This window comes from Phaseolus vulgaris, chromosome 3 (genome assembly GCF_000499845.2).
Source record: "Phaseolus vulgaris cultivar G19833 chromosome 3, P. vulgaris v2.0, whole genome shotgun sequence".
NCBI classification, from domain to species: domain Eukaryota; kingdom Viridiplantae; phylum Streptophyta; class Magnoliopsida; order Fabales; family Fabaceae; genus Phaseolus; species Phaseolus vulgaris.
The window spans coordinates 40,431,472-40,458,190 of NC_023757.2; the positions used below are offsets into that span (position 1 = coordinate 40,431,472).

Genomic DNA, 26,719 nt, shown 5'->3' on the forward strand with positions numbered 1-26,719 from the left:
TTCATGTACCATGAAAATTTGATTCCAAAAACAAATTACAAATGATTCCAATTTACTCGAGTTAAACTTCAGACGCTGAATTTTATTGAGACATTAGGGCTTGATAAGGAAAAGAAAAGATGATAAAGAAAATAAGATAATTCCTTAACCCAAGAAGTTATTTTTAATTACGATATAGAGTAGGGCAAATGTAGATTCAACTTTTAGTGTCACAGAGCTATCAGATCTAAAAGGTTATTTCCTTTATTGAAACATTATAAGGATAGGTCTAGCGTAGGCAAATCTTTTATATATTATATATATTATATATATATATATATATTTATATTTGTGTGTGTTTTAAAAATATTTTAAATTGTAAATTGATATTTTTTTACATTAGTAGTAAATTGCTCGAGATTTAAACTTTGTTTGGATCTAGTTCTAGCTTGATTGGGTGGATCTTAAATGAATTGAGTTTAGTTCAATCAGTCCTTTTTTTAAGGGATCTGGTACAATTTGTCGTAACCTCTGAGTCAACTCTTTTGAGTCAACTTAATTTGATATTGATTAACTTAAGTTGATTTTAACCTGATTCAATTAAGTTTGATTTGAGCTTGATTCAGTTAGCTTGATTTGAGCTTGATTCAGTTTGTCTTATCTTGACTTAAATAAGTTTAACTTAGCACAACATGGTTCGTTTGGACTCCACTTGACTAAATCCCATCTTGAGTCAAACGTAGTCCATTTCAACTTGACTTGGCCTCAACAAACCCATTCTAATTTATGCCAAACCAAACTAGTTTGGACTTAACTTGAGTTAGGCTAAAATAGGGATGACTTAGGTCAAACCGGACCTTACCTTTCTTGAATGAGCCTTGATCTAACTTGGGCTTTACAATTTGACTTGACTTCGAGCCAACTTGGCTTAACTTTAGTTCAACTTGACATAGGCCGAGTTTATCTCGGTCCAACCTAATATGGGTTGATCCAAATCCAGGTCGACATAGGTTTAACTCAACTTAACATAACATGGATCGGTGACAACTTAGCTTGACGTGCACCTGACCTAGATCCTAGATTGATCAACTTGACATGGTCTTGACTTAACCTACGCTTTCTGTCCACACTAATCTGGGTCTGAATCAACCTAAACTAGGCTTGATCCGACTCAACTTGACTTGGGCCTAACCTATGTTAGGTTAGTCTTAACTTGACCTAACTTAGCTCAAACTGGACTTAGGTTGACCTTGGTCTTACCTAACTTAATTTAACTTAGGTTTGACTCGGGTAACTTAGGCCCATCTCAACTAAACCTAACTTAGATATGACCCGATTAAGCTTGATAGACTAATCTTGACCAATTTAACATGGTCTCAACTCTGTTTATCTGACCCAAACTCATTTTGAATCAACTTTTTGTTTGACCTAACTTGACTGAACTCGACTTGATCTCGAATGTGTTTGAATTTGGATTGAGTAAATGATTTTTATGTGTAAATTTTTTTAATAAATTTCTTTCATTTTATTTTTAAATAAGTTTTTTTACTTAATATCCTTGACCTATGAATTTTTTTGTAGGATTTTTTTTTTTATAAACTTATTTTTGTTAATTTTTTTGATTCTGTAAACTTTTTTGTGTTCACTTTTTTATTCTGTAAACTTTTTTTTCCAACACCAAGCAATTGACATGGACAAGTACATTTATATCTTATACATAGATACATTCTTTATTTTTATAATCATTAATGCAACATCGTTTATGCAATTAATTTATTCTGAGTAGATATGAGAGTAGAATTTTATAAGCATAGAATGATATTAGTTTTATGTTAAGAGTATTTGATTGAGTAATATTATAATACCGTTAAGAATTACATTTGTAGCGTTCAACAACAGCATATGGTCTGTGAACCTAATGGTATGCTTTTCAATATGAAGAGTTATATATTTAATGTTATTAAACAATACACCAAGTTAGTTATTGCATATTCTAAATTATACAGAGAGATGTGAGTGATTAGATGCATGAAAGTTATATCTTTATGTTCCTTGGTCAAGTGATTTTAGTATATGAAGATATTCTACTACTGCCTCTAATATGGTCATGTTTATGAATTTAATTCCCATTTATATTTTGAAATGAAATTTGTCTCAGTACAGTAATATTTAGACATGTGCAAAAATGCAGTTTTTTTTTGGAAAATTAAATCGAACCAAACCAGAACCGTTTTTTTTAAATAGTTGGGTTTAGTTTTTTCAAAGTAGTTTGATTTTTTTTTTGGTTCGGTTTCAATCGATTACTCTTTATCATACTCGAATATAGTTTTAAATTTTGAAAGAAGTTTACTGAATTGTTTTAAAAATCTCATTCAAGTCGAAAGTTTCTCCTTCTCTTAATATGATAACAAATAAAATTGAAAAATAGAATGACTTCATATAGTGTTGGGAGGTGATTAAAAGTCAAATGAAACAAAACAAAAACAGAAGAAGTACGTGTGTAACGAAGCCACACAAGTTGAATGACGAAAACATTTGAAAATCACTACAACTAATTAAACCGAGAAAAATTATAATAAGAGCGACTATAGGTTGAACCAAATTTAGAAGATGATGAGTCTGATTCCTTCTACAATTTATAGGAAAAGAAATTGAAAGAATAAAAGCTCGAATTCAATTTCTAAATCTTATAAAATAAATAATCGTCCTTGAACTTAATAATCTATTATTTAAATGAGTCTATCATTAGGAGCATCTTTGAATAAATTTCCCCCACAAAAACATAGGAAAAAAACTGAGTTATTCATAAATTAAAATTATTCAATGCATAAGTTAATAGAAATATGACATAATAGTTTAATTTTTTTGTCTTTTTAACTTAATACTAACTTTTACTTTTTAAATTTTTCTTTTACAGAAATTCTTAGAGAGAAATTTTCCAAATATAACTTATGTTTTCTATTCTAATTTTAATATTGTAGTTTGACATATGAAATATTCACGTGATTTGTGTATACGGGTAGGAATATGTTCACACCCATTAAATAAAAATAATCATTTTTCACAACTTAAAATAATAATATTTTAACTAAATTTATTTTATATTTTAAATTGAAATTCTAATTTATTAGTATATTGTTAAAATAATTATAAGATGGTTGTAATTTTTTAGGATGTAAAAGCATTATTTTTCTTGTACATATTCACATGATGTACACGAATTATTTTAAAGAGTTTATTTATATTAGATGTGAAAATTTAAAATCATTTAGTGAGGCTCTTATTAAATATTGTTATATTAATCCAAAAATATTACATAAGTCTAAATATTGTTATATTAATTCTAAAATATTATATAAGTCTATAAATTTTGTTAAAGATCTTACATCTATCTTATAATATAAATAGATACAAATCTTATTTTATAAATTAAATTAGATTTAATGTTTATTTCCTAATTTTGATATATTTTCTTTAAATTATCCTTAAATAGCATGTCAAAGTCTGATTTGTTTCCTCATCAAGCAAGCATGTATGAGGTGGCTGCTCCTCATTCTATTATCAAATATGGACATCATTTTTTGTTGCTTCAATCAAACATAAATAACATTTTCCCTTTTCTCACGTTGTCATCTCTCAACAATTTATGCAAATTGTTTGACACTACAAACATGATTTTCATTGTAGTTATATTTTTTATGAGCTTTTGCACATGTAAAAATTGAATGCAGATTTTTTTTTATGATTTATCTTGCAATATATCATCCGGATGTTTAACCACTACATCAATCTATTGCATTCATAGTCATTGTAGATTATATTTAATGTGAATTTGATGAGATCCTTATTATTATAAACAAATCCAGACACAATAATAGGCTTTAACTTTGTAAAAAAATCATAATGATAAATTGTTTTTTACTTTTATTTTTATAAATAATTTTATACTGAATTATTTTAATAAAAAAAGTTTGACAACCCCTTCTGAAATTGCATGCATATTCAACAATTTGTAAGAGTAATCCAATGATTTCTTAAGCAATCATTTCAATTCAATCGGAATTTGACAAATTGTTCATAAAAATAAAAATAAAGAATCTAAATGCTAAAAGAAAAGTAGTTATAGAAAAATCGAAAAACTGAAAGAGAAAAAGAAAGAAAAAAAGGACTTTCTAGACATTTATCTAATGGACAAGTACATGAATACTCCTAATTTTAGGACAGGAAAATTGTGACTTTTCAGTTATTTCCCACTCTTTTTTCAGTAAAAGCTCTCGTGTAATGCATTAAATACCAAACGCTAGTACCAAATTAGAGTATCTTCAATCAATCTGTATTCCCTTGATTTGATGTTTAGAAATAATAAAGAAAACTTCAAATAACATGACATTCACATTCATCAAAACCACATAAAGTTTAGTGAAAACATTTATAATAAAAATAAAAGTATAGTAAAACAACTATCAGATACATCAAGGCATAGGTTTATTATTTTCTTTAGATTTTTACATACAATTGAAAAGTTTTAGTGATTCAGATTGTGTCTCATGTCCTACAACCAGACGGTCTACCCCAGGTTTTTGTATCTTTCTTTTTCTCTCATCTCAGGGAGGTTAAAGAAACAAATCAATGTATCTCATTCTTCTTATGAAACCAAATATCACGCTCTAGCCTCCACCATTCGTGAAATAGTGTGGATAAGCAACTTACTCCATGATTTGCACATCAATTTCAATAATATTGTTGTTCTTTCAATAACATTGTTGTTCTTTCATGTGACAATCAAGTCGTTCGTCATATTGCTTCTAGTCCTACTTTTCATAAGCACATCAAGCATATTAACATATATGTCATGTGATTCAAGAAAAAAATACAATCTAATATGATTCGTCTTATTCCTATTCGCTCAGATGAACAACTTGTCAATGTTTGTACTAAATCCTTAAGACCACCATTATCTAAACTTGGGATAATGAACAAACATTATCTAGTTTGAGGAGGGAATATCGAGTTATATAGCGGTTCTGACCAGACCGTGGTTCTAATGAGACTAGACAATCAAATTTTGTTGAGACTAGATGATCCTATAAGACCGTTTAGTGGTTCTTATGAGACTAGAGGGTCACCGTCTAATGATTCTGTTGAGACTAGTCGGTCCTATAACAAGACTGTCTAGTGGTCTTGTAACTAGACGGTGTAGTGGGTTAGGCTTTGTCGTTTTGTTCTCTTTATAAGTGTTGCAACCTTGAAAACGTGTGTGCATCACACTCTGTTTTTCAGAAATAAATGTTCCTTCATTTGTTTTCTGCTTTTATGAGTTGCACTTTGGTTTTCTTCTTTCTTCTTTGTTTCGTCTTCCTTTCGTCTTTTCATGAAATACTATTTCCTAATGTTTGATCCTCATTCCCAGTGGGTACTATAATTTCATCTATTTCTTTCTTTTGGTTAAAGAGAAGCAAAGTGAATCGGGATCATTAATTAAACAGATATTCAGTATATTATATATGTTACCCATGGTAGAGTATCAAATCAACATTTTATTCAAGGACACACATAGCATTGAATCACAAATATTTTAAAATTTAAACAATATTTACCACTTTTCAACTCCACAAGTCAAACTTCGGATGCTGCATTAGCCAGCTGGGAAGGAGTAACAAACTATTTACCTGTGAGTTAGATTTCTAGATGACTGTATCACTGAAACCAACCAGAACATCAGGCCAAAAAATCTGCATCAGATTCACACTCAAATGCTTATAATTGTTCTTACAGCGCATATGGCTATACTATGGAACTTGCAATTGCTCTAGTTGAAGGCTCAACTAGGAAGCCATTAGGGATGTGGTGTGGTTGCTCGGCACCTCCTTCAGGAACCAACAAGTCAGAGAGTGCTACCTGAAGAGAGGAAACTTTCTCTTTTAGCTGAGCATTCTGTTGGTGGATTTGTTGGTTACATTCCAGCAAGTAAATGATCTTTTCGGAGAGTTGATGGTTTAGTGTCTGCAGATGATCCACATGATACTGCAGGAGTTCAATCTGTTGCTTCTTTCGCATGCGAGACCTGCGAGCAGATTCTCTGTTGGAGAACATCCTCTTCTTCTTTCTGTCATCAAGGAGAGCCTTTGCTTCATCAGAATTGTTATTGTTGTTACTATTTGATGATGTGTTGGGAGAGGATTTATGGAGTGGGACTTGAATTGGGTTGTGGCTGGTGCTTGGAAGGTGCAATTGGGAGTAGAAAAATGGAATATGGTGTAAACTATGAGGTTGATCCAGATGGGTCAAAGTATGGCCTTCATCAGTTTCCATTGTTGAGGTCAGGATAGGTTTCTGGGTTGGAGAAAGATAGCGAAAGCACTGTGTTAAGGAAGCATAAGGGGCTACATGGAGCTCATCATCTTCATTGCATTCCATGTCTCAATTTTTCATTTGAGTATGAGAGACGGAACTAACTGATATACAACTTTTATAGATTGGAATTGGATAGTTAATGCAAATAGAATACAAGTAGCTATGGGAATTTCTTCACATTTAAGTTGGCAGGTGTATTTATAGATGGGTTAAGTTCCGTAGATAATATTGATTCTACATATTAGGAAAGTTAAGATTACATATTTGATAAAGATTAATAACAAATAATGGAGATAAGTTTTGTTCAACAAAATGGTGGGATATAATTGACCTAGACACAAGGAGATTTGAGAAGTAAAGTGGTTTAATGGCTGGGAAGGCAATGCCATTGACTTTTTGATTATAAGTATGCCTAAAAAATTATACAAAAGCAACAAATTCAGTTCTCCATCCTAGATGAGAGCCAGAGGATTAAATTATGCCATATAAGCTCATAACTTTATACCCCATTCAGTAAAATGCTGGCTAAGGACTCTATTTGCAGTTCTTTTTCCTATTTTTAGTCTTGGTTATATACCCTATCCAAGAAAAAATGGCAATGCGCGTTAAATTTTAACCTAAAATTAGGACACAATAAATTAAATTAGTAGAAAAATTCACTCGACCCAATAAATATATTATAACTTTTTATATCGAAGGAGACCTCAAAAATTGAAGGCTGTTAACAGTAGCATTTTAAGCTTTGGATTGAATAAAATGCCACATGTTTTATGAAAAAGCAAACGAAATAATTGGCGAATTTGGCGTCTCCATGGAATCTTCCATCATAAACTATCACTTTTACCTAGTGGACAATGGCAATGAAACATTGCTTACACGGATGACATTTATATGTCAAGGTTAACACGTATAAAAAGTATTATTCTTGCACTTGCAAAGGTATTCTCTATTCATTGCTTATATAGTGCAGATGCTAATTAAAAGTCTAATATATTGCCTATAATAGGTATTCTCATGCATAGTAAAACACCAGCTTTTGATCCCATTGTCACGTCGAGTTTCAAATCACTAACTTCCAAGCATCATATGTGGATCTTTAACCTGCAACCCTGTTTCTTATTGACATCCATTTTACAAGTTTTTGTCTGAGTGAAATTAATTTGAGAGACATTTTAATAAACTATATAAATTCACTCTTTGATCTAGAGGCAAAAGTGTTTATGGTAACCAACAACACCTGACAGAAAAGAATAGGTTTGTTTTTGTTCAATTTAATGGAATAAAACATATTACTAATATTTTACAGATGCAGAAAAAAGGATAATTTACAGATCAATAATAGCAGGAGCCATTGAATGTGAATTGTCACTCTTCATTGTCTATTGCTATTACTGATATCGAGTTTTCACGTGACAAATTATCTTAAAATTTAATTTACGTAGGCGTGCCGTGCGTGGCAATAATCAACCACACTAAAGTGAGAATGACTAACAAATGAATCTTCAGCAAGCAACTCAACTAGAACATCCCCCAAAAACAGGAATGAATACTACGTTTCTAAAACCAAAATAATATTTTCCATAACAAATATCATATTTCAAGCCACACACAAGAATGCAACTTCGTATTCCTCATTATTCCATTTTCAGGCAGTACTGATACGAATCCCAGAAAACACACTCCAATAAAAAAAAAAATCCAGGTAAGAAATTTCGTCCTCAGACAAAGAAAGCTAGCAAGACTTTAGCTACATGAAGAAGGGATGACACACCGGATCAGGAAGCCAACGGTCAAAATTGGTCATTGCCTCTATTAATATATGAAACTAATTGCTAACAGTCAAGGGAAGCTTTTCAACCCTCTGGCGTTTAAGTTTCATGAAATGACGACGTAGCAGAAAAAAAAATTATATGAATATGACTTAAAATTTAATTTGTATAAAAAAATTAGATTATAACAAATTTAAAACATTATAAAAATATAAATTTATAATTATTAAAAATATAATGTATACTTATTTTGAAATTTTACAACTTCAACGAGAAACTAGTTTACTAAGCATTTGAATCTAACTTTTTCAGAATCCAAAATTAAACACATGAACTCCCTAACTTCCCGTGCCAAATAATCTTACTTTTGCATATGCAAAGAAGTTTTTCCCAATTTGAACATCACCAACCAATCAACAAGTTATGATACCACTCGCAGTTAAAGATATGATATTTGAATGTGAATGCAAACAGCAGTAAGAATATGAGAGGATAAAATCCGTCAAAAGGGTCTGCTTACACTTCCAGGGTTCCTCCACCAATCTGCCGGAAACTTCCTCCAATATGCTGGTGACTCAGAACGGCACTGGATCATCAAGAATAAGAACATAAACAAATCACAACAACCACAAATTCCAGGCAAAAATGATTCGTTTATGTGATGTATGCAAAGTACAATTCGAAGAGAAAATCCCTAAACTCAAATCTTCAAAATCAACAAGAACATCACAAGCATTTTTATCAGGAGCAAAAAATCTATACTTGATCAAATACCCTAAAAGTGAAAATTCATCAAGTAAACATATAATATGATCACATAACAGATCTATGAGCCTTCCTCCGCTCATAATCAGCATCATCAGTGGGAAACTCAAAGCGACAAACAGGACACGTGTTCCTTATCCCCAACCATGGCACAATGCAGTCCGCATGGTAACGATGCGAACACGGTAACTGCTTCACCCCTTCCCCAACGCCAAACTCCTCCTTACAGACCGCGCAAACCACGTTTTCGTTCGCCACGTCAGCAGCGCTCACGACCGCCGCCGGAAGGCTCCTCACGGCGGAGATGGAAGCCGGAGGCTTCCCAACGAAGGATTCCTCGTTGAATTGGCCGAACATTTCGTACTCCGCGGCGTATACGAAATCCTCGTTGTCCCCGAAATAAGGCTCGGAATTCGTTCCCTCCACATTGGCGTTCAACAGAACCTGCCATCCCAAATTGTTGGCCTCCAATTCAAATTCTACTTCCTCCTCCCTTTCCTCTTCGATTCCCACAGAGACGGAAACGGAGGTGTCGTCGAGCATGCTCAGAACTTCTCTCTCGTCGACCACTTCCTCCCACTCGAAATCCTCGTAACTGTCTCTGTTGTCTTCTAATTGAAGCGCGTCCAAGCAGAGAGGGATGCTCGAAACGTCGTCGTTCACGTTGTACTCTTCCTCCGAGTGCGTGCACATCCCAAACACGCTGCCGACGTTTCCGGACTGGAAGAGCGATTCGTCGGAGTCAGATCCGACGGAGAGCCGGCGTCCGACGAATAAGTCGTCGGCGGTGGGGAAGCCAAGGTCGTCGAGGGCGTCGATGACACCGAAAAAGGCGTCATTAGAGAGGGGATCGGTGAGTTGCGACTGTTCGACGCGCTGGTGAAAGAGATCCATTACGAAATTGACCTGATTCTCGCGGTCAGTGAGGGAGAAAGGGTTAGGATGGAATTCGGGGTCAAAATCGAAGTCTAAGTCCCAATAAGGGAAAGGAATCAGGGTTTGGTCATCGTCTGGGTGGCGGTGGTGGCGGGGGTAGGTGGTTACATCTGCCATTGTTGTTTGTGGGAGGAAGAAAGTGTGGTGTGAATGGAAAGTGTGGGGGAGTTTTTGGGCCTATAATGGGTTGGAGTGTGAAATGACGAAAAGCCCCTGGCTATTGCATTTCATTGTCCGTGTCTTCTCGCCTCCTGAATATGGGGAAGCATACCGTGTTCCGCTCTCTTTGCGCACACGTTCTGAATGTGTCTCCCTTCCTTTTCCTATGGCACACAATAAATTTATTTTCCACTTTTTCTTCGGTTTATTTATTTATTTATTAGACAATATTTAAATGCTCGATCTACTCCAACATGTTTTAAATTATATAGTAATTGATATTTTTTTTCGGTAAGAATTGTAATTTTTTTAAAGTAAATAGACTTTTTCTGTTTTTAATTTAACCTTAGTTTTGTATTTCCTTCATAAAGAGACTGAACAATTACCGACAGTACTTAGTATATGATATAATTTATACAAAAACAAAACATAATATGCATTAGCACAAAATATTAAACAAAAGTAGTAGCAATAACACTCTTTAATACATATTATTGTTCTTGAACATGATTTGAATCAAGATAAAGATTCGAACTACTATTCGGTTGGTCAGTCTGCACTTCTTCTTTTTCTTTTAGTACGAACTCCTCCTTCTACTATCGTTATTGATAAATTTTTACGTGATCGTGTTGTTATAAGTAATAATTTATTTTTAAGAACGGATATTGATCCCACAAGTAACCGTTGAATTATCAAGTACAATACTCTTTAAATATAAAACAAAACAATAAAAAGTGTGTTGAAAGTGGTTATGTTGGCGATGATCAATAAGAAAAAAGGCAAAGAATTGGTTGCTTCAAGTTGAAAAAATGAGGATTAGATTTTATCTTTCTCACTCTTATGTATTTTGATTAGCATATTAACATTATGTTTTTTTATGCTCGTATAAAATTCATTTATATTGATTACTCGCATATTTATAAAAACAACTTATAAATATAATATTAACATTTCAAGTCTATTCATAACGCTCAAATATGTTAATTATTGTTGTTTAGGTCAGAACCCTAAAAATAGTTTCTAGTCAAATTTAAGATCAAGAATTAGAAACAAAACAACAATATCAATAATCAATCAAGAACATAATATTTTATCATATTTAAATATCACATAAATACATAAGAGTTCGAACATATTACTCCCAATCTCAAAGGGTAAAATTAGCCACACATCTTCTAGCACCTCATATTCTCCCAATTGGGTTACAAGTTACTCAATGGTGTTTTTCTCTCAATCTGACACACTAGGGTTGAGTCTTTAGCCCCCTATTTAACCTAATTTGTTAGGGTTAGATGGCGTCACTCTGATGGGCTTATTGATGAAAACATAAAAATGGTCCAATTTGTCTGACGCATTCTCGCTCAAGCGAGATGAAGCTCGCTCAAGCAAGAAAGGTGTCGATTTTCGAAAACGTCTTTAGAGCATTCTCGCTCAAGCGAGAGTCCTAGTTGCAAAGTTGGCTTTTTGGCGCTTTTATGTGTTCTGGGACCTTTCAGTTTTCACTTTTTAGCTTATATCATTCATCTTTAGCTTAGTCATCTTCATTCTTTCCTAAAAACCTGAAATTAACACCAAATTTGGGAATGAAATGCTCTTATTCAAATTAATATCATAAAATATGTAAGAATGTATAAATTCATAAATTAAGGATCATTTTATATGTATTTTAGCAATTAATATTCATAAGTGTCTGTATTTTAATATGAAATATTACTAAAATTAGACACTTATCAGTCACTCTGCCTCTTGGTCTTCGCAAAGTTCGGGCTTGAATGGTACCGGCAAAAGGCACTTAGACACTCAAATAAAAATATTCGACACTCGGTGTTCTAAGTACTGTGTAATGACGTACCTGATTCTTAGAATCTATGCCTATTTATATTATTATCATGCGCCCTTTGTTATTTGGTCGGATTAGGGAGTTGAGTCATGTTTAGGGATGCATTACCTAGTGTTTGAATGTTGATTAGCCTCATTAATCCTGCTTAAGCGTAAATGGTCTTTGTGGTGTCAATCGGCTTGGATCGGGTGCCGAGTCATAGTCTCGATCGTGCGAACCCTACCCGTACACTTGCCCCCATACAGGATGTTTAATCCAAAGAGTCTTTATCCGAAACCATTATGACAATTGGATTTCCCGAGATTGGACATAATGTTGGTGACGCCAAACGCATGATGTGACACGCATTAATGAAAGAGTTTTTGGGTGTGATCCAATGAGAACTGTTGAATCGAGGAAGATCCAAAACGCTTCATCTCCTAAGCCCCTCAAAAACTATAAAGTCAAAATGATTACCATTTTACATATATAACAATTTAAGAATAATGATAGTCTAACATAATTGGTCTTACTATCAATAGACATTATCCAAATACCACACGACAAACAATAAAGAAGTCATCAAAGACTGGTTAATAAAAAAATATGTATGATTCAATAAAAATTAAATATAACACTAAACGATCATTGGAAAAAAGATTCAACTACTATATCTAGAACAAACATGATATAACATTAACCTCTTGGTTTAGAAAATAGTATTTAGTAAATATAATTATCTTTCTCAATTTAATTTTTAAAAATATTTTAAATTTATACACTTTATTCCAAATTCCCCCTCAAATTATTTCTTTTTAAAACCATTAATATTTTAATTTTCCTACTTTTTCCCATTCTATTATTTTTTTTCAAACAAAGAGAAAAAAAAATGCAAAAACTAGTTCGAAATTCGATTTATCGGAAACCGAATTTCGGTTCCAGCAATCATCCACTCTATCAAATGTCAGAATTCGATACCTTCCAGACCGAATTTTGACCTAAAAAAACATGCTATCTTTGTAAATATTTGCTCCAGTGTGTTATTTGGGAAAAAAAAAAAAAAACCAAGCTATTTGGGTGAAAAGTTCGTGTAGTGGAAGATATAACATGATGTCAGATGGAACATTATTAATGAAAATTTTGTAGGCATGGAATGAAACATCAAAGGATTTAGGTCAGTATCCTCCATTGGGAGTTTAATTTGTCCAAATCTAACAATTCCAACCATTGTTAGAAATTTGGATGATTGGTCTCTGATTACATTAAATTTTAATAAAAAAATATTTACATATTGAAATGTTGGATTTATACGAGGAGAATGAAGAGTGTTATCATTTATATAAAACATATATATATATATATATATATAATCTTAATGACTTTTAAATATCCATAAGTTATAGGTTGAATAAATTGGAAAAAAGTTTTTTCATTATATATATATATATTATATTAAGTATTAATTAAATAATATTGGAAATTCATTTTAAATCCGAATGGATGTCATATAATATTATGAATCATTCCCTATTTAGATTAACTTGATAATTCATTCATAAATGGGTCCACCAGGTTCTTTTCAATCCTATAAGTACATGATAAAAACAACACACACAAAAATGCATTGCATTTATTAGTATTTACCAAGAATTAACTTAGATGTCATGAAGACTTTTTGTAGATATTCCTCTCTTGTTAATGGAAGACAACCAAGTATTTTTAGGAGTCAACAACACCTAGAAAACCAAGAAGTGTACTCCACAACAAAAAGTGAATCATTCCCGACCTGAATGTGACATTTCTGGGCACAATAAAAAATTAAAAAGTTAATGATAAATTTTCATTAATTTTGATGATTTTTGGCCATCTCTCCATCACCAATCAAAGAAGTTCTTACCATGTCCAATTTTTTCAGGATTTCACTTTATTGTCTGGAGTATTGAGTAGGATAAACTTTAAGTAGTCATGCAGTCTCATTATTTTGCAGATTAACAACAGATGAGATCTCTTTCATGTCGCGTGAGATAACATATGGTGAATAGTCTGATAACGGTCCGATAGCGGTAGCCTGATAAGGCTAATAAATATTTACTAGGATAAATTTAAAATGGTTCTGATACCATATTAGAAAGTGAACTTTAAATCTAATTCAATTCCATAGGTGAAGTTTGCACTCACTTATATATCACTTATATATTATGAAAGACTATAATCTATATGCTAATTAAATAAAATTAGCTTTAGAAATTCAGAAAGAAGAAAAAACAACATTTTTTCGTTCTTCCTTGTCATAAGCGGAACTGCCAATATTAAAGGTCAAGAAAAACATTTTCTGTTTTATTGAAAAAAATGTTTTATAAATCAAAATGAGTAGAAGAGCTTCAACTCTCATACACAATTAATAATAGTATATTTTAGTCAGATTTTTCCTATCTAGACTCATCCGATCCCATTTTAGTGATAATTAATATTCATTTCAGCAAGCCTCATTATTTTAATTAGTAATGACATTTTCATGGATGAATTAAATATTCTTAATTATAACATTGTTCCTCGCCAGTCGTAATGGTCAAATGAGAACACTTCTTTCAAAGCACCCTACAATCTTGGTCAAAATGAGAACAGGCTTAAAGCTATATATATGTATTGGTTGCTTCCTACTTAAAACCCCAAGAAGGAGATACAACTTTAAGTCTACACACCAACTACCTTTTATTTTATTTTATTTTATTTAATAATGCACATTCTACACAGTTTACCACAAAGCGTGCCCTAATTTATTTCTCCCATCCCCACTCACTTTTAGGTAATTGTATCAAGCTCAAGCTATGAACATCACTGTTTAATAATAGTATTTTGATATGAACAAACAAACCTCACATATTGGACTCAAGGGTTTGTCTCTAAAAACGGAATCTGAGACCAATCTTTTATAAACATAGGTTCTAGTTAAGAAACAACTCTAGTTCCACATAGTCTGAAATGGAACACTTATTATATATATAGCCACTAATATCTTGTCTCATTTGTATAGAGTTTGTGAGGAGAATCGAAAAAGGTGTATGAAGTTTCATAGGAAATGGAGCGTGGAGTTATGGAAAATGGACCGAACAAGTTCTCCTCGTTGCATGCATGACGGCCGACAAGAGCTGAACAACTCGTATCTTCCATTTCACGCGATCATACACCTTTTTCTTCATTTTGACTTCAACCCTAGTTTCACTCCCACAGACAAAACAAAGCCCTTTTTCAACATTGTTCTCGCTAGACGCTAATTCCTTTTCCAAAGTAACCAGTATAGTAATTAGTATACTACTCTTTAACATTGATATTAATAATAAATAAATCATTGTTTCTTGAAATGAAGCTGGCTAACTTTGACATGCATGGGACCCTATAAGGAAAGACACCCTTCTCTTACGCAGATTCCTCTCCTCTTTTTGTTCAACGACATACCCCTCACCACTCTGTTATTCCATTCGCAATAATGGTGCCTGCAAACTTAAGGTCCACTACCTTTCTCCTAGTTTTCGTTTTGCTTCCTCTAAGATTCTCCAGCGCACACACCCAACACCAAGGTTCATTAACTTTTCACTTTCCCCATATTCTCTTTTTCTGTTGTTGTCATAATGTTGTGTTCATTTCAATCAGTTTTTGCCTTATCTTTATTGTTCAGGTAAGAAGACCCTGGTGGTTTTTACCAACATTGAAACAAGAAGAAGTCTAGTAAACTTAGAGGTAAGAACATTACTTATGTTTGATACTCTATGCTATGAAGTGATTCAAAGCGTGACTGAATTAATGTGGCAACATTTTTTCCACAACAGATTTATCATGGTGTTGCAGCAGTTGCTGAGACAGATCAAGGTACGAGTTTTCCCTCTGGGAGAAAGATGATGTCAAGAGGAGTACTCTCGAAGTTGAAGGTGGAAGAGGCTGAGAATGGAGCTAATGCGGCAACGCTTTGTGTGGTTGGAAACTGCAACCATGGAGAAGTTTTGAATGTGAAACAGCATAAAGTTGGTAAAAGGAGGCATTCTACGAAAGTCAATATGTCTGGTTTGGTGCCTCTGAATGCTGATTATTATGTTCCAAGACCTCACCCGCCCAAGAACAACTGAATCACAAAGTTTGAAACATATATACACGGAATTTTGGCATATATATGTGATGTGTTTTTAGTTTGGTTAGTTTTTACTTACTTCTAACCACATTTGATTTGCTTTGCTCTCAGTTTTGTAATGTTACTGTTTAGGGGAGTCATAACTAAACTATAGGTGATTATTATATTCTTGTATGTAAATTGAGGCTTTAAAAATGTGAACTCAGCTAGTGTTCCCAAAAGGAGTTTTTCACTAATTATATTAAGATTTCGTTTAAATATAATAATATTCTTTGTTTAAATCCGATATTTAATTAGCAAATCCATTACTGAACTCATTTAAAAGAACAAAATTCTCCCAACACTCATTAACTTGTATCCAAGACTTTATATAAGGAAAACTAAGCTTCTTACCACTTGGAACATTTGCTTCATTAATTTTGATTAATTCTTTAACACTTTTAGATCCGAGGGCACAGATATATTAATTCTAACGTTATTAAATAATTTTTAAATGAATTATTAGAATAAAAGTTTAATATTGATTCAAAATAATTTAACAACATTAAGTAAACATACTTAGTTTTTCAAAATTGTCTGATAATTACAAGTTGTTGGACATACTAATCTACTATAATTTTACCCCTTTTTTTAATCAAATAATTTAAGTATATTTTTATTTTTCAAAGTATTTTTTCTAAGAAGTTTTGGGAAAGACATTTGGACTAAGCAACTCTACTAGTTTTTGTTTTGATTATACAAATAAAAAAATAATGATAAAAAAAAACTATTGAGATAAAACACTATGATAGTAACATTAAAAATGTTACTAAATATAAATAAAAAAATGTATTAATATAATTTAATAATATTTTATCAAATGTTAGGTATGTTTTATATTAGTAAAAAAAAAAAAATTAACAAAGAATAACTTAATAGAAAGCACAAATGAGTGTTTTAACTCATTTTAAAACAAAATTCAGACCATTGTACCGACGACAATCTACTTTAAAAAAAAAAGGTATAATTCAATGTACCATATATGCAACCTTCATACCTTCATAAAAGTGAAGCCTGATTGCATTACATTGACTACTCACACACTAGTGGTAGAGTACTAAACTCTATACATATCAGACAATACAATTAAATTAAACTTATCAGACAATACAATTAAGAATAAAGTTTTTTCACCCTATAAATAGTAAAATAACACTGACTTAATTATAATAATATTTTAAATTAAAAAATAAAGTAAATATAATTAAAACATTATTTTATTGAGTTGTTAAGTTGATATTTTTACTGTATGTGAACGTATCACCACCCTATAATTAAATCGATCTGCATTATAAACAATAGAATCCATAATGTATAATGTTGGTTACTGCATAGAACCTTAGGCAATTGTTGATGAATGTTTTTCAAAATCATTGTTTCCATCATAACACAAAGTGATTAAAATGATCAGAAGATTGGACACTACAATTAGGTGCTCATGATTTGTAGGAAAATGCACAACAACCAAGAACTAGAGTTGTCTCGGTGAGAGAGTGACATTGTTTGTTGTGGAAAGATAATATTAATAGTTCCATAAGAATGTAGTGTAAATTATAAAATTATATAAAGCAACCATTTCAACTTAGGATTATTATATATGTTGTTTGTTGTGAGGTTTCTCTTCTTTCAATTTACTCAAGTTAGTCCCATCAAAATCAAATTTGGGTTTACATTCTATTTTTTCTATTTGTTCCCTTGAACAAAATTGATTGTTCTACTTGTGTTAGATAGAATTCATTAATAAATAATTAACATAATAAAACAAAGTAAAGTAAACAAATTAACTATCTAGAATAAACAAATAAATGATGACATATTATAATTTTTATGAATGGAAACTATGATGTAATAACAAATTACACTAATAACCTTTATTTTAATAACTGAAATGTAGTTTTTCTTTGAATTTTATTGTTGTATTAAATAGGGTTTTTCCTCTTTATTTATATCTCATAAATAAAAAGCTAAATTAGTATTAAAAAATTACTTAACAATTAAAAAAACTTAGACTTACTTAATAACTTAATAAGTGAAAGACTTTCATGTTTTAACAACATTTTATGAACTTATTTTTTAAAAGAAATATTAATTAATAAATGAGTTTAAGTAACTAAGCTTTATCAATTTATAGAATTTCAAAAATTTATCTGAATTAATTAACATTTGTTTGTTTATAATTGTTCTAAATTTTTTATTTGTAATATAATGATCATTATTGTCAATAAAATTAAAAAACATACTTTAGAGAACAAAGATTTACAAGAAAATTTTCATAGTAAAAGAACTATCTTTCAATTAGATGGTAATGTACTAGCTAGTAATCCTAAACCACAATAAGTATGCATAGATGCACCATTATGACAAAAGAAATGGAGGAAAAATGATGTCTATATAGAACATATATAATTTTTTAACAAAAAACTTATTTTTTTTATAAACAAAGAAAGAAAGAACTTCATTAAAACTCTTCAACTTCCATCATGAATTAGAGCTAACTAACTATTCACTTTCATAAATTTAAAATTAGAGTATAATGCGTTTAATCAATAAAATATTTTTTTATTTGTAATTTAGGAGGTGAGTGAAATTTGTATAAGGTTGAAACATTTCTAAAATATTTTTAATTTTTATTTATTTTTTAATTTTTTATTTGCATAAGCTATTTTATGTTCTGCAATCATATACATATAGTGTTTATGATAGTGGTAACCCAACCAATTAGACCATACATAATAATGTTTTTCAATTCAGAAAAAGTGTGCTCAGTTGTACAATGAATAATGATAGGAAGTATCAACATGTGTTGATAAGGACCTTACAATAATTTTATATCAACCATTTATAATTTTTTCTACCACAACATGTATGTTTTCCATAATTCTCATATTATCTTTTTGACTCACTTGAGATACACCTGCTTGATTTCCATACTCTAATAAAATTGAAAAATAAGAATTTTATAAATTTGTAAATTACAAAGCAAGCAACATAAGTTTTTTAAATAATATTTTAGTGTGAATCTAAAACTAGGACTCGCAAAATATAAACACATTATGTTAAAAAAAATGTATAGACACGGTTAACAAGCAAAAGAAGAATGTGACGCTGACCAAATAAAATGAATCAAAGTAGAATTAGATACCAAATCATAATCAAAAATTTTACAAACTATTTAACAATGTAAAAAACAAAACAAAACCCTAACTAGTAGTTTATAGTGGAGGATTAACGAGTGTGCAATTGAATCACGAACAAAGACATTGAAAGATTAATGACAATAACTGAGTTGATGCAAAATCCAAATACCTAATGGTTGATGTGCTTGGAACGATTGTTACTATTCTTGCACAACAGTGACTAAAATTGATAAAAATTGTTTAGTAAAAAATATAATTTTAAAATTTACTTCTAAAATTCAATAAAAGAATTTTGTAGATACTTCAGAGATATAAAAATGAAGATTGTATAGATTTAAATAGTGTGTTTTAAAATTTAATTATATAATTTAATAAGAAAATTTTAAATTATGTATTTTTCATTCATATAAATATTTATAGATATTTTGTAGAGAAAAAATTCGTGAAAATAACAGAAAATTAATATTTTTCTAGTAATTTATTTATTTAGTTATTTTATTTTGACTGATTTTAAGAAATAGATTTGATCAAATAATTCTTTTAAGAAAACATTAAAATGTGATTAATAGAAAATTGATATAATTTAAAAAAAAAAATCTTTCAGTGACATCTAAAAAAATGATATATTAAATTAATTTTATTTATAGTATTATTTATCTAAAAAAATGTTATAATGTTATGTTTATATTATTTATAGTGTAAAAAAGTAGACGTGAAATTTATGTATTATAACAGTTTAAATATATAAATATAACTACGATAATGTTATTAAAGATAGTAAATGGTAGTGCAACTAGGTATATTTTTTAAATATATAAAAAATGATTTAACTAAAAATTTATTAATACTGTATAATAAATATTTATAATCGAAGAATTAACAAAAATAATTTTGATCTTTGTTTTTTTCCCGGAAAAGTTCAAACCGGCCACGTCTCATGCATACGGGAAATTGGGCCTTTGGCCCAATCATAAGAGTGTAGACGAGACAAAGATGAGTTGGGCCAGAGCAACAAAGTTTTGTGGCTGTGGAGCTTTCTTCATCGTATGGTTCTGAACAGTGTGTGATTCGGAATCGGAAGGGGAAGAGAGATCCGGCGAGGATGGGATCGTCGTCGGCGTCGTTGAGTTCTCCAAAGAAGAGAGTGAGATCCCAAGTAGAGGAGGATGAGGACGAGGAAGAGAGCGTTTGTTGCGGGATTTGCTACGCGGGGCGAGGGGTTTCCATCGCAGGGGAAATCGATTGCTGCAGCCACTACTTTTGCTTTGTCTGCATCATGGAATGGTCCAAGCACGAGTCTCGATGCCCAATTTGTCGCCAGAGATTTTCCAACGTTCGCAGGCTCTCTATGCCTGGCGTCTTTTCTTTCTCTAGGGACGTGAAGGTCCCTCATCGTGACCAGGTTCTTTTCATCTACCTTTCTTATGTATGATTATTATTTAATTGATCATACCAAGCTTTCGCATTTACTTATTTATCGTCTTCTTAAAAGTGCATATCTTTTAGGGATTATGGAAATTTAAGGCTGATATAACAAGCTTGTAGAGATTGATTAATTAATTCTAAAACACATATATGGACACATAATCCCATAAGAAAGGTGGTGTGGTGAATCCGGGTTAATCAGATGAGCCGATCTCTTCAATGAAGGATTGTCGAGCTTTGATGATGATAGTCCGAGTGGAAGTCCACCTGCAAGATGCTCAAGTCAGTAAGAAAGAATTATAAGATGTTTAAATAGAAGTGAGTAAAAGATATTAAGTTGGTCAAGAACACTCTGTGAGATGATATTTATAGGCTTATGAGTATGAAGTAACCGATTGGTGCCGATTTTCAAGGACACGTAGAGGTAGTTAGTTTCCAGTATTAGCGATTTATATGGTAAATGCAGGTGGTTGGGTGTCAGTAGTGAATGGATATAAACTGCTCCGTGATTCTAAATGTCGGGCAGTATATTGTCAATATGTTATAACACATCATGGCACATGTTTTCTTACTTCTGGTTTTGGCTGTGAATTGCCTTTGATGCAATCAACACAAGTACTGAAGTCAGATAACTAAAGATGATGAAGAATATCTTCCCTAATCGGTGTCTTAATTTAGGGAATAGGGATATGCCTTTAACCCATATTCAGTGGCATAGAGTATGTCTCATCAATCTTGTTGCTCTTACTCCCAACAGCAGAACTACCTAAGAGTAAAATATTTATAGTAAAGAAAGTCACGGCAGTTAGTATAGCATGCATCGATGCTATTGATTTGATACGATTCAGAAGCCTGATGATGCAATATGCGATCTCCAAGTGAATCCCACGACTTTGGAACCACAGCGCTATCATGCAATTGCCTTGCGGGTTTCAACATAAAAATGCAAGTGCAATGTGATGATGTTGTGAAGTCCACAACAAAGGCAATTGCAGTTGCCTTATGCATCACAGGTTTCAACTGTGTCCTAGGCGATGCATCCATGTCAAGGGCATTCTGATGAGATGCAGAGGTTGTATCCAGCGAGTGTATCGAGGATAGAAGGTATTGTTTAGGAAGAAAGGAAAGAAAACTAGTTCAAGTGTGGGCATTGGGTATGGGCCTTGCTGCCTTTAAAATTTATGATTTTTTAAAGAACTTAAGGTAGAAAGTTAAATGCGTCAAATGAGTTTTTAAAATTTCTGTTTTGTTATATTTTATTTTGTTTATTTTAAATAGCTAATTGAGGGACAATTTAAACTTAAAAGCCCATCAGATAGCTTAGACTTGTTTTATTTACTGATGACCTTTTGAATTATGTTAATATATAATTGTTTTTATATCTCATGTTTATTTTTATTAAAATGATCCTAGAGATATGTTTTTAGTTATTTTCTTATATATGCCATGTTTTATTATTGGTAACGAATCTTACAATTCATTCTGGGATTTGATTTTGCAGTCCAAAAAATAGGGTTTCTGATTCATACTTTCTATGCAATTCATCTACCTTGAAAAAAGTATCATCCAGTGTATAAAAATCTAGAAAACCCACCAAAATAACAAGGTTATTAAGTAAATATTTTTCAAAATTGGATAACTTGAACTCTTCAGAATTGGATCTACATGGATTGATCTTCAGAGTTAAATCCAAGAATCAAAATAAATAGTATATTGATCAGATAGAATCTAGCTTTAATCATGAAATGAAAATACCAATATCAAGTAGAAACAAAATATCATATGTAAATATCGCCAAAAAATACATAAGAGTTTGAAAAGATTACATTCAATCCCAAAGAAAGGAGGTTAGCTACTCAAGGTAACCATTACAAACACCAAAAGTTTATGGAAAACAAGAAAAGAGAGTTGAGAGTTTTGCTTCTTCACTTCTAGCTTCAAGGGTTTTTCCAAGACCTTTTTTCCCTCTCTTATTCGTTTATAACCCTTTTCGTTCTTTGGGTTAGTGACATGTCCCTCAAGCTAGCCAATGTCGCTAAGTGAGACCATTGATTTAGAACACCCCTTCTTTGGAACATTCTTGTCTTGGCGCTTCTCGCTTGAGCGAGACATGGCGCTTGGGCGAGCCTTTGTTGGAACAAAGGTAGCCTCTAGATTATTCTCGCTTGGGCGAGCAAAATCTTGCTTGAGCTTGTCGTGGGCGAAGCTCAGGCGAGCCCATCACTGTAGCAAGGCTTGCCTCTAGACAGCTCACCTGAGCGAGGTTTCTTGAATGTTCAAGGCCTTGTTTTCTATCTTCTAAAGCCTGTCTATTCATCCTCTAGTCATTTGCTCCATCTTTTTCTTAATTTCCTGAAAATGTCACAGATTTGGGATTAAATGGTTTCATTAGTCTCATGACTCAAAAATATATTGTTGAATTCAATACTTCTCAAATTAGGGTTGGGTATTAACTTAATCAACAATTAAAACCATAAGTGCTTAGCTTTTTGCATGAAATTTCACTAAATAATGACACTTATCAATATGCCGCAGAATCAGTAGGAAGCTATTTTTGAAGTTAGCAATCAGCTCGCTGTTAAAATTTAAACCCTCGTATTAAACCTAATAAGAAACAATCCTATTCTTGAAATTGATATAATCATAGCTTTATAAAGTGACTTGAATAGGGAAACACAAGCTTAAAAGACACTAAAAAAATATTCATGCAACTCATGCCATATTGCATTGCATAACTGCAATCAAACATTCACACTTTGTTTGCTTCCAGTAATGTTTTTTGAGGAAGTGAAGGAGTGAATTTGCATGGAAAATTGGTGGTTTGAATTGGATGATTTGAGGAGAAATGAAAAGAAAATATGTGGGACAGCCTTGGTTGTATGTCCCATGCTCAAACGATAAAAAATGCAAGGAAAGTCAACGTGGAACTTTCTTTTGGTATAATCACGTGTCATTACACTCTCAGTTACTACACTGGCAACACTCCACACACTGCCATTATTCTAAACATAGCTACCACATATTGGCATTATCCTATGAACTTAGCATCCTGCGAGTGTTGTGGTTTGTGATTTGTGAACTTTGAAGCTCATTTGAGTAGGATGAAGACGCTGTGAAGGCACAAGTGGTTTAGTCCTGTGTCATTATTCAAAGGACAACCAATAACCATATCTTCACTTACCATGATCACAAAATCGATTTTCTTCCATGCACAATCAATTATGTCCCAATCATAATCGATTATGCATGTCCTGGATCACTGCATAGTTGCACCAAAAACCTACATAGTTGATTATGTTTGCGCCATAATCGATTATGTAAGGTAAAACATATTAGAATGCCTATGTTTTCAAGGACATAATCGATTATGCCTAATCATAATTGATTATGTCTATGTTTGTGCCAAAGTAACAATGTTTGGACCACGCCAATGTGCTCTCATGCTTAACCCTTTTTCATTGTCATAGCTAGGGCACTCTGATATTTGTTTAAATTAAGAAATTACCAAATATTTTTATATCTTTCAAATCAATCATACTCACTTACAAACTTTCCACTCTCATTTTCCATTACTTAATCCAAACAAAGTGTAAATTTGGAATTGCTATTGCCTCACCGTCTTATACATCATTCGGCCCCGTTGTACGGGTTTGATTGTAGCTATTCATTGTCCCACCAAAAGTTGGGTGTTTATATACATCATTAGCTAATGTGCTGTCATATCATTTAGTAAGTTTGACATATCAAACTCATTAAACGACAGTCACAAGTGAATGGCAAAATTAGATGTTAGTGTAAAACTTATTTAAACCACTCAAGGTATCACAAAGTTCAAAGAAATCATAATTCTCTTTTCTTCTTTTTTTTCTGAACCAGAAGAAATCATAATCTCCTAATTTATAAATTAATTCTAGCTGGTGATTCAATAGTAGATGCACTAATGTTAATATGCAAATGATCTCTTATGTTTTGTAGGCCTATCATCCTAATGGAAATGTGGCAATTGGCCCTGTAGATTCTTATGCTGAAACCAAATGTGGTGTTTGTCATGCTGGGACAGATGAAAATCTTCTACTACTTTGTGATCTTTGTGATACTGCTTCACACACATACTGTGTTGGCCTGGGATATACTGTTCCTGAAGGTGATTGGTTTTGTCACGATTGTGCTATTTCCCGGGAGACCAATGCCAATGAAGAATCAGAACAACAAAATGTTGTGCCAGAGGGTGAACCCAGTGAAACCGTTGATATCTTTGATATTGTGAGGGAAACAGGCAGTCGGGTGGTTAAAAGACCAAGAACATCTCCGTTACAACAGAACGTGTTATCTCCTTCTGCTATTCCTTTATCAGATAGGTTAAGCAGATTCAAAGGAAAAATTCCTGCCACAGGTTTCCATAGTATGCAGCGTAATGTACAGGCATTTCGTGAAAACTGGAATGCTTTGAGGAGTGGTTCATTAGAGTTCCATTGTAATGCGGATCAACCTAGCAGTAAAGTTAGTCAAAAGCAAGATTCTAGATCCTTATCACATGGCACATTATATGATTCACATTCTAGGGCTTCCACAAGCATGCAACAATCCACTGTCCAAGGTGGTCCTACTAACAAAACGTTGAATGAGAGAGTCTATAAAGATGACGCTGACAAGGCTTGGAAAATGGTGGACAGGGCAAAGATGATGCTACTGACTCGTCAAAGAACTAGCAGCAATCGGCAGGGAGTAGATAGACCCTCATGCAGTGGAGGAGCTTGTAAAACATCAGTTGAACATTGTAATTTCCCAGAACTGAAGGATCAACATTCGAAAGCATTAGACTTGAGGAACACTAAGAAAGAAAAACAGTGTGACTATTCTAGACGTGTCCAGAATTTCAAAAATTGCTCGACCCTAAAGTTGGAAGAGAAAAAGAAAAATAGGGTTAGATGTGAGGAGATGATACACAGTGTGAGGGACCATACTACTCATCCAGAAGGATATTGTGAAAGTTCATTGTCCAGAAAGGTCCCTACTAATATCCAGGGTGGTGTTCCCTGTGGTGAAGAAGAGAGAAATGCTTGCCAGGTAACTTCGGCAGATTTAGCTTCCTCGAGTGGCAAGTTTGTTAGTCTGCTCTCCTCTTGTAGGGACGTGGATCTTGTCAATGGAGAAAAGATATTAGCTAGAAGTTGCGAGGATGGAAGCACAAGAAAAACTGACGATGCAAAAACTGAGATCCAGTCTCTTGTTAAATTGAATCTGAAGCTCTTAACCAGAGATAAAAAATTAGGTAATTGGTTATCGAAATTCAGATTTTTGCCCTAGATTTTCATTATCGTTATTGGCTGGAATATTTATAGGTGCTTAGCGTACACTTTTTACCATCCATATCTGATTTTTAATTAGGTAGCATGTGTGCGTAGTTCAGCTTGTTTTGGATAAATGATCACTTATGTGGCCGAATGCACTTCTATGCCAAACATAAATTCCATTCCTCTTCTTGGTTTCTCAAATTTTCTCAAGCAAAACAAAAATTGTTTAAGAGAAACTTGTTATTTTGCTGTGGTTTTTCTCGAATGCATGTTGTAGAACTGTTAATTAGGTTTTTATGCAAATGATAATTGTTACTTGAATGCATGTTGTAAAACTGTTAAATAGGTTTTTATGCAAATGATAATTGTTACTTGAAATGAAAGTATATCACTTGAAGTTGAAGCTATTGGTGATGCAGGTTTTGATACCTTCAAGGTAGTTGCAAGGCAGGCCACCCATACCATCTTGGCTGCTTGCAGTTCTGAGCAGCAAAAGTGCAGCACATCCTCCTCTTGCTCAGTTTGCTGTCATTCCGACAATACCCCCCAGTTTCAGAAATCTACTTTAATGCCTAACTGTTGCAGGCAATGCTTTTACGCCTTTGTAAACAATGTTGTCAGTTCCACCATGACGGAGAAAGGTTGCGCTTGATCTGCATTATTTTTTTCTTCTCTTTGGGGAATGCATGATGTGCTTCTATCTATTTGGTGTGATTATTGTTCTCCATTGTAAAATTCAAGTCGGAGTTAGGGGATAGCAGTGTAATCTAGTTACTTTCCACCTGGATGGAATAGGAGTTGATTTTTAAATTGAAAACTGGAGTATTCATGTACCGATTCTTCAAGTATGCACAATAAACATGAAAGCAGCATAATTTTTTGCACTATGTAAGTGTATCACTTATTTGGGTACAGTCGTA

General features: G+C 32.5%; 4 protein-coding genes across 4 annotated transcripts; 2 read left to right on the plus strand and 2 right to left on the minus strand.

Moving 5' to 3' along the window:
* Positions 1 to 5,763: 5,763 nt before the first annotated feature.
* On the minus strand, positions 5,764 to 6,396 carry LOC137805633 (basic leucine zipper 43-like). The gene has a single exon (XM_068605574.1). The coding sequence runs from the start codon at positions 6,394 to 6,396 to the stop codon at positions 5,764 to 5,766; it is 633 nt and encodes a 210-aa protein (XP_068461675.1).
* A 2,339-nt stretch (positions 6,397 to 8,735) lies between these two features.
* Positions 8,736 to 10,116, minus strand: LOC137807683 (E3 ubiquitin-protein ligase CIP8-like). Its single transcript, XM_068608441.1, has one exon. The coding sequence runs from the start codon at positions 9,918 to 9,920 to the stop codon at positions 8,916 to 8,918; it is 1,005 nt and encodes a 334-aa protein (XP_068464542.1). The 5' UTR covers positions 9,921 to 10,116; the 3' UTR covers positions 8,736 to 8,915.
* Positions 10,117 to 15,185: 5,069 nt separating this feature from the next.
* On the plus strand, positions 15,186 to 16,105 carry LOC137805927 (uncharacterized). Its single transcript, XM_068605802.1, has 3 exons — positions 15,186 to 15,359; positions 15,458 to 15,519; positions 15,609 to 16,105. The coding sequence occupies exons 1-3, from the start codon at positions 15,269 to 15,271 to the stop codon at positions 15,900 to 15,902; spliced, it is 447 nt and encodes a 148-aa protein (XP_068461903.1). The 5' UTR covers positions 15,186 to 15,268; the 3' UTR covers positions 15,903 to 16,105.
* Positions 16,106 to 20,033: 3,928 nt separating this feature from the next.
* On the plus strand, positions 20,034 to 26,686 carry LOC137807684 (uncharacterized). The gene is made up of 3 exons (XM_068608442.1): positions 20,034 to 20,482; positions 24,481 to 25,777; positions 26,219 to 26,686. Exons 1-3 carry the CDS (start codon positions 20,183 to 20,185, stop codon positions 26,449 to 26,451), a joined length of 1,830 nt encoding a protein of 609 aa, XP_068464543.1. The 5' UTR covers positions 20,034 to 20,182; the 3' UTR covers positions 26,452 to 26,686.
* The last annotated feature ends 33 nt before the right edge of the window (positions 26,687 to 26,719 follow it).